Source organism: Aplysia californica, unplaced genomic scaffold, assembly GCF_000002075.1.
Source record: "Aplysia californica isolate F4 #8 unplaced genomic scaffold, AplCal3.0 scaffold00002, whole genome shotgun sequence".
In the NCBI taxonomy this organism is placed as follows: domain Eukaryota; kingdom Metazoa; phylum Mollusca; class Gastropoda; order Aplysiida; family Aplysiidae; genus Aplysia; species Aplysia californica.
In genome coordinates this window covers 1,971,229-1,980,312 of record NW_004797272.1, presented here as the reverse complement: position 1 = coordinate 1,980,312, position 9,084 = coordinate 1,971,229, and the positions used below count along the sequence as shown (strand labels likewise).

At 40.0% G+C, this 9,084-nt stretch overlaps 1 protein-coding gene across 5 annotated transcripts in view; it reads left to right on the top strand.

Moving 5' to 3' along the window:
- The window catches only part of LOC101857373 (probable serine carboxypeptidase CPVL), a 25,188-nt gene that overhangs the window by 12,798 nt on the left and 3,306 nt on the right, over nt 1–9,084 (top strand). For all 5 annotated transcript variants that reach the window (XM_035973431.1, XM_005089004.3, XM_035973410.1 and 2 more), the window contains 3 exons: nt 2,278–2,475; nt 5,195–5,406; nt 7,184–7,331. In XM_035973431.1, coding sequence (XP_035829324.1) covers nt 2,278–2,475; nt 5,195–5,406; nt 7,184–7,331 — 558 coding nt within the window. The remainder of the gene's footprint in view (nt 1–2,277; nt 2,476–5,194; nt 5,407–7,183; nt 7,332–9,084) is intronic.

The following is a 9,084-nucleotide window of genomic DNA, read 5'->3' as shown; positions in this document are numbered from 1 at the left end:
TCTTCTTCTTCTTCTTCTTCTTCTTCTTCTTCTTCTTCTTCTTCTTTCCTATTATTGTGAGAAGAATTAATTATTTTTCAAAACGAAAAGACAGGAAGAATCTTCACTTCCGGTCTCTAGAATTATCAAGAGCGTATCCAAGCGGCTTTTCTGTTTGGGTTATTTTTAGGCCTTTAGACGAATGATTTATCTTAAAATCCTTTGACGTGGGAGGGATTTACGATTGTTATTTTTGTTTTATTTAAAATCAAACAGCTGATTCAATTCATTGAAACTGACGTCTGTTTCCAATGACTAGGTTCTCGGTAATAAGTCTATGCAACACATGATAATGATTTCAAACAGGAAGAAGCTATCAACACCTGGAACTTGACATCTTTACTGTGTCATGTGCAATAAAAGGGTGGCAGCTCAGTGCCTGCTACAGGTGTAGTTTCACCGACGGTTTTTAACCTTACTGGGTTATCTAAAAAGTCTGAGTCAAGATTGTGAGGGGCTGTTACAATTAGGGTTAACTCTCAAATGTTATTCCCATGTGGTCAGTCATTTTAAAATAGGAAGTATTTGAACCTTTGAGGTGGGGGTGTTGAATCCCATCCAGGTTGACCCCAACCCCCCCTCCCAAAAACAATTAATTTTTACTCATACTTGGAGATGATGTCCCGACGATCCAAAAGTGGCTCCATAGAGAGTAGAGAATCTGGATCGGCGTACTAGGTAAAATAAATTCAGAACGGGAGGTAAAACTTTACTTTTATCCCCATATCAGCCACAAGAGCACGGTAACACGATATACATGTAGCCAGGGTCACATCACAGTGGTGTTAGATACAGAGTTGAATACAGACTGGTGGCTAGCTACTTTAAAAGGATTTATGTTTTCTCTTCATACCATGTAACCATGGTCGCAATTTACCAGTAGGAAGCCGAAGTTTCCTATCCTGAGAGGTACGACTTATATTCCTGTCTTACCTGGAATAGTTCTTCCCACAATGGTGTAAGATCAAGTAATTATAAGCTTAAGACTTTGAAATGACCCACACGGGGCCTTGAAGGTCGATAACATGGTCGATTTTGTAAGAGTGCGATATTTTGCAGGTCCTTATTTTCCTTGTTAATATTGGAACGGGGGGCAAAAGTATATACGAAACGTATACATGTTTTTCAACATTGTGGTCTGCATTGTGTTGTCGGCCATTATAATTTTAGAAAACGTTAAGATGGGTGAGGGGGGGGGGGGGGGAGCTACACCCCCAAAGTCAAAATTTGGCTCAAAATTATGGAATATGAGTTGTAGGCATTTTTAGCTTCGCACAGGAACCCCCGAAAACCGATTATTTTCCCATACCAGGCATGTTTGTGACCGCCATTTCCTCATAAAGTCAGTATTTTATTTTTCTTTATCGGCCGTTTTCTCAAAACGCGACTTTTCTCTATACTTTTTTTAACAACTCCACCAGTTTTCATCCAATCTTCATGAAATTTTCACAGAATGAAGAGAAGAGGTAATACTAAAATTTAGTCAATTGAATTTTTGATATATGGACTATATTTTTGTTGGTGGTGTCTGGAGTGTGGATTTTCACGGATTTTTCGCAAACTTGAATGCTACTTCGGGAAAAAATTCATTAAAAAATTTCTAATTCGTTTAGGAAAAAAACAAACAGATAAATTTTTAGATCTGATGTTTGTGAACTTGCCTGTAAAAAAACAATCAATTTCCATGAGCGATAAGTGCGGTATTCATTACGTAAGACGTGTCAACAAAATCCAAAATGGCCACCGTATCCATGGAAACGAAACTTTTTTCTCAATCTGATTGTGGATTTAAAGACTCCTTACTGTGCTTGTTATATGTGTGAAATTTGGTAAAATTCGGTCAGTAATAAGTGAGATAGCCTTCAGGTGTAGTCCCCCCCCCCCTTAATAAAAATGCATCCCCTCTCAGTCTGAGTACCGTCATCTTCTTCGCCATCGCACGCAGCAGACCCGAATTCGATTCTTGTGAGGGCAGAATTTTTATCAAGTATATCGGTCTTGATGCCGTGATCATTTATCCTTTTTATACAATGTTGCCTGTGGCAGGCAGAGTCGCAGCCCGCATCCTACATGGTTTAAATTGTGTCGAAAGAGGTGTAAAAAACGTACAATTAATTCATTTTCGTCCACACTGTTCCTGACGGGCAGGGTCGAGACAGTTTGACATTTAAAAGATCTAAATTGTGTTAGTTGGGACACGATAACATTTTGCAATCATTCGTAATGTCTTAACCACAGGTACAGGGCAACATCATTGCCAAGCCCACGCTGAGCTACTCAGCTTTCATCACAGTGGACAAAGAGGCGGACTACCATATGCACTTCTGGTACTTCCCTTCACCCTCGGAACAAGAGGCCCCCCTCATGTTGTGGTTGAATGGGGGGCCCACAGTCTCCTCTATGATGGGCGTCTTCTGGCTGCACGGGCCCTTCAAGGTAAACGCTCATTTTGTCTTTCTTACCCGCTTGTTTCTATTCGCTGCTCTACTTCATCATTCTTTCCTGAGGTATTCCAGAAAGGTAGCAAAAAGGTTGGACCCCATTTGGATTTGAACCAAATATTCCCATGCTTCTTAGAACCGTAATCTATCACTCTCATGTACGAATGTGGCGTCTCTTTGAGCAGAAAAATATCTTTGTGCCGACAAATAACATAAAGTTAACTAGACTCATTTCTTTAACAATAATACATTAGATTTCAAGATCTCCACCAGTGTTTGCACTTTTAATTAACTAGCTCACAACCATAGTGGAATATTAAACAAAGGCAAAATATAAGTATTCACTTTATTTTTTTAAATTCCAGCAAAGTTTTAATAAAAAATCAGAGCATTTATAAAGATTATTTCCAAAAAAAAATATACCTGTGTTATCCATTTCACTCAGCAGTACATTTAAGGGGGGGGGGCTACACCCCCAAAATCAAAATTCGGCTCAAAATCATGGAATTTGAGTTGTAGGCATTTTTAGCTTCCTCAGCCTCTCCTACAACTATTTCATGGCATAAGAACCCCCAAAACCCGTATTTTTTCCCATACCGGGCATGTTTGTAACCGCCATTTCCTCAATAAGTCAGTATTTTATTTTTCTTTATCGGCCGTTTTCTCAAAATGCGACTTTCCTCTATACTTTTTTGAATAACTCCACCATTTTTCATTCAATCTTCATGAAATTTTCACAGAATGAAGAGAAGTGGTAATACTAAAAATTTAATTGTTGAATTTTTGATATATGGACTAGATTTTTGTTGGTGGTGTCTGGAGTGTGGAATTTCACGGATTTTTCGCAAACTTGAATGCTACCTCAGGAAAAAATTCATTTAAAATTTTCTAATTCGATTAGGAAAAAAACAACAAACAAATATTTAGATCTAATGTTTGTGAACACGCATGCAAAAAAACAATCAATTTCCATGAGCGATAAGTGCAGTATTCATTACGTAAGACATGTCAATAAAATCCAATATGGCGGCGTATCCATGGAAACGAAACTTTTTTCTCAAATTTGATTGCAAATTTTAAGACTCCTTACTATGCTTGTTATATGTGTGAAATTTGGTAAAATTCGATACAGTAATAAGCGAGATAGCCTCCAGGTGTAGCCCCCCCCCCCCCCCCCCCTTAAAGCAACGTTTGTTCTACGTTGAATGGCAAAAGTGAAGCCTGTTATCGATTCTCTAAACAAGCAAAACAGATCGTGTGATTGTAAGCGATGAATCGCAAACCGGCGTGTAAATATAACCGACTGTCACTGCACCCTCAGATGCTTTACCTTGGTGAAAGCAAATTTCGACCCCACTCTCAACCCCCACTCTCAACCCCCACCCCCACCCCAAAACCTTTGCATTAAAAAAAACACATAAAAGCGTCTTTTGTGAATAACATCACAGCGACTTAAAATTGCCTTACGGAGAGTAATACCCCCTTGTGTGTGTGTGGGGGGGTGTGAGTGAGTGTGTGTGAGTGTTTGTGTGTGTGTGTGTGTGTGTGTGTGTATGTGTGTGTGTGAGTGTATGTGGGTGTGTGTGTGTGCACGCGCGCACGTTTATGTAGGTTCCTACAGATGAGGGGGGAAGGGGGCGCTAAGATTTCCCTTCAATTATTATTTTTTTGCTCCTTGTTTGTTTTAAGAGGTAAAGCGTACAATAATTTGTATTAAATGAGCACGGCAATTAATCGGCAATTAAGGCTCAGGAACAAGAGTGACTGGAAACATATGTTTGGGAGCATCGAAAGATATAAGGAAAAACGTAATCGTTACCCCTGGGCAGCTGAGGATTGAGTGCAAAACAAGTCAAACTAAGCCAACGAAGTCTCGCAACACCATGTGGTTTACACATGTTCAAATTTATCCAACAAAAATACAAAACAAAATATGCCCTCTCTTAAGTTTCCATCTGCTTGGTCAGGAAATGAAATTTCTACAAAGGTGTTACAAATTATTAAATCGGGTGCGCCGAATCACTCCTGATTTCTCCATTTGGTCTCATTTCATCCTGCATTCGATCAGTGACACTTAATTTCCGGCTGTATAACATCGCCCTCCATTTTTACCCAACAATGATTGTCTTTGAACAAGACATATGAGTGTATGTGTGTGTATATGTGTGTGTGTGTGTGTGTGTGTGTGTGTGTGTGTGTGTGTGTGTGTGTGTGGGTGGGTGTGGGTGTTTGTGTGTCTGCGTCGGGATGGGTGCAGATGTACACTATGTAATGATAAAATTAAGTGGATGATCCTAGGATCAAGACGGGGGGAAACACAAGCCTAAGCACAACAAGCCCAACACGGAAGTCACCCATGTTGTGAACATGCGTATATTGTTTTTCTCAAAAGCCGTTTCGCGGACTGTTGTGCCTGTATGTGAACTGCATTAGATAGCATTGTTATTTTAATGTTCACGGGTACTTTTAGGAACATGTTATGTTGTAGTATTCATTTTCTGGTGAAAAATTATATTCCAAACACTTTCCATTTTATACATAATTTGATGATATTTAGCGTGCTCCATTTTTAAACATCATGTATAAAATAACCTTGTATGTTTTTTGCTGACTTGTATAACTGATCTAAAAATGGGATTTCCTTCGACTTTTAACTAAAAAATATTTCTCTACACTTGCCAATCCCTGAAGATTTTCTGTTTCCCGCTTCACAGCCCGAGAAAGTCGGATTGTATGACTTTGGCAAGATAATACCCAGAAACGAGACATGGGTTGGACCCTTTTCAGCCGTCTACGTGGACATTATCGGACGAGGCTTCAGCAGCTCCCATGATTTTCAGCAATCGAATAGATACAAACAGGAGGTCTACACTAAAGATTTGTACAATTTTGTACAACAGTTTCTGCTGCTTTTTCCCGAATTCAGGTTTGTGTTTAAATATTTACTCGCGCTTTTGTTTTTAAAACGGGAATTTTGGATAACGTTTTAGTTTTCCCTTTTATAATTTATGTCTGTACCGGGTGCAGTCAGTTAAGGACTTATAAAGATATCAATGATCATGTTAGCATTCGTCTGACTGCTTTCTGTGTTTTATAGATGTCCATAGACAGTTCTTTTTGTGCTTAGTCGCATTACTGAAAAAAGCTGTGCTTCTAAAAAAGAAAAAAACACAAAAGAGAAGGAGGGATGGGGACGATATATGTTTTACAGGAAGAAGGAGCAAACCCCACCAGACCACCCGCAAGCCATCCACATACTATCTTCAAGACGTAAGTAAAAAAACAGAAGACTGACAAAGAATAGACCTGCACAGGTTAAAAGAAGCTGCAGATGTGGCATAATAATACTAATAATAGTATTTATCGCTGGGTAATTCCGGGGAGGTTATAACGTTCTCTTTGTTTTGTTTAGACTTTTGATGTAGATGTTAAAAAATATCGACCTTTAACATAGTCAACATTATTGTGTTTGCTTCTCTCATATCTTAGCATGGTCACTGGTATCGTGTCAAAAACAAATGGTGCGTTTCCGTTCTGATGAATGTAGTTAGTGGTATTTGTGGCATCTGAGTGTTTTTCTTGGGTTATACCTAATGTATGGCTCTTGTCGTCTATTCAGACGGTCAATTTTGCTTAGATGGTCTCGTGGTTGTCTTCATGCAGCTTCTTTCATGGTTAATTCTTCCTATGTTTGACGCGCAGATACATAATAATGAATAATAAAAGATAAATAGCATTCGTATAGCCCAATTTCCCACCCAACAACAAGCTCTATCTGCTTTACAAACTATGTTATTACCCCCACAGACCTGATAGCATTCTGAAACAATCTCAACTTCCTGGGAAGCATACAGTACAAACTGCCATTTTATAGGCGCTAAAACACTGCACTGACATACTGACTATATCTTTCGCTGTCTATGGCGGGATACCTAGACGCTCATAGATATTAAGAACGTATACCTTGGTAATCATTCCAACCTGGGTGAAGTGAAAAAATTGTTTAAAGTGCCTTTTCCAGAGAGAGCCGAACCCGAAATCTCACGATTACGAGTCCAGTAGCCTATCCACTCGAATACTGACACCACTTTTATTCACACCATCTATTTGTAAGTTTTGACAGGTTTTTGAAGAAACTCAAGACAATTTTGTACCTGAGTGTTAGTACCATTTTATAAATGTCGTATGATATACACACGTACACACTCGCGCAAACACACATACACACATAGAATGAAAGTGTGAGAGAGAGAGAGAGAGAGAGAGAGAGAGAGAGAGAGAGAGAGAGAGAGAGAGAGAGAGGGAGGGAGGGAGAGACAGAGAGAGAAGAAGATTGAAAGAGGGTGTGTATGTGTGTATGTGTTTGTGTGCATGTGTGTATATGTGTGTATGTCTGTACGTGTGAATGTGTGTGTGTCAATGTGTATGTATGTGTGTGTGTGTGTGTGTGTGTGTGTGTGTGTGTGTGTGTGTGTGTGTGTGCGTGTGTGTGCCCGCACACGTGCGTGTGAGTATGAATTGGGGGGGGGGGGGGGGGGGGGGGTTGAAGAGGGCTCTTTGCCTGACACGTCAATTTATATACACGTACATCTCATATGTCAAGACTTCTGTACAACCCAATATTATTTTCCCTTTTTTTTTTGTCTCTTTCAGCTTTCATAGTAGGTTGGGTTTTTTAAGTCGCATTCAAAATTTCTTCACAGAACAAGAGGCGTGTACATAGCTGGCCAGTCCTACGCAGGGCACTTTGTACCGGCCCTGGCATATGCCTTACACAAGGGCATCAGTGAGGGAGACTTGGACATGGTTCTGAAAGGAGTCATCCTAGGTGGACCTCTGTACTACCCACAGGTATCACGATGGCGTCTACTGAGTTCTTAACTGATCTTATTGAATGATCATACGTCGATTCGTTCCTTTTTGACGATTTGATGTTTAAGAATAAGCTTGTTGACAGCTTGATTGGTTGCTTGACTGGTTGACTGCTTCGGGGTTTTGATCCATTTCACAGTTCTTTTATTTCTTCATTCGAGCATAGATTGATTGGTGACAGTTAATTGGTTGATTGATTGATTGGTTTGATCGATTGATTGGTTGATTGATTGATTGATTAGTTGGTTGGTTGGTTGGTTGGTTGGTTGGTTGGTTGGTTTGGTTGGTTGGTTGGTTGGTTGGTTGGTTGGTTGGTTGGTTGGTTGGTTGGTTGGTTGGTTGATGCATTGATACATGGATTGATGTATTGATTGATGCATTGCAGAGACAACTTCACTTTGGAACAACCGTAATAGGTCCGTGTGTCCCTTCTACGTGTAAATCTGACAGTTCTAAGGTTCATCCTAAGTAAATTGACCCTCACTCCCTCTCCTTGTGTTGTAAAAAATACAAAAGATACAAACAAAATCTCTCTCTCTCTCTCTCTCTCTCTCTCTCTCTCTCTCTCTCTCTCTCTCTCTCTCTCTCTCTCTCTCTCTCTCTAACATCGTCTCCCACTCTCTCTCTATCTGTGAAGTTGTATAGGTGTAACGACCCTGGCACACAGTAAGAATATCTATAGTGCGGTCAAAAATTTGTGGCACGACATATCTCTTTAACAGGTGAATCAATGTCACCTATATGTATTAATTTGTCTTAGCTTAATTATACCGTAACAATTAAGAATATATTTAATAACTTTCCTTCATAAATTCTTCAAAGCACTTCCCGCTTCTCACACACATTTTGCATTCGCGTGTGCCAACGCCACAGCTCACCTATGATACTTTTTAGTAGCAAAGCTTGTTACAAGAAATTACTTTTATAGTGCACACATTTTCTCACTAAACGTTTTCACAACATGCGCCCAATAAACATATTTTCGGGATTAGAAAAAAATGGCGGACTTTCTTTAAAGAGCGATATTGCCCCAGCTGTTGACCTTTTAAAATCCGTAGAAACCACCCACCTGGATTTTTTATTAGCACTTATTAAGGAATTTTTTAGAATACAACTAGCATGCGTTTACAAAAATGTTGATCGATTGTGCAATAGTTGGAGAACCTATATTCAATAGTTGAGGAGATTTGACAAGAGGTTGGGCCACAAATTTTTGACCGCACTGTAGGAGGCAAGACCTCTCAATCTGACGTCCACTCCCAACCACCGAGCTAAAAGAGAGAATTCGTACAAAGTGTCTTAACCACGGACTAAACATCAAACCGAGCTGACCCTCGGGTCACGAACCCACGATCTCAGAATTACGAGTTCAGTAGCATAACCACCAGACTACCCACGTCCCCTCTCTCTCTCTCTCTCTCTCTCTCTCTCTCTCTCTCTCTCTCTCTCTCAGATTTCATCGCTTGCCTTATGTATAAATGTATATTCTTCACAAGCCAGCCTATCTTTCGACGTTGATTCTCATGCAATTATCTCAAAGCTCACCATTTACTCGTTGCCGCAGTTCCTCATTTCAAGCTTCCTTCTTAATACATGTAATTTGATCAAGGTTTCTCCCCGCCTATCCCCGCCCCCACACAAATCTCCATTTCTCTGTCTGCCTGTCTGTCCTCTTTTGTATTGCATGCAACCTCCCTCCGCCCGCTTGATATTCTGTCTTTCTCTCTCCCCC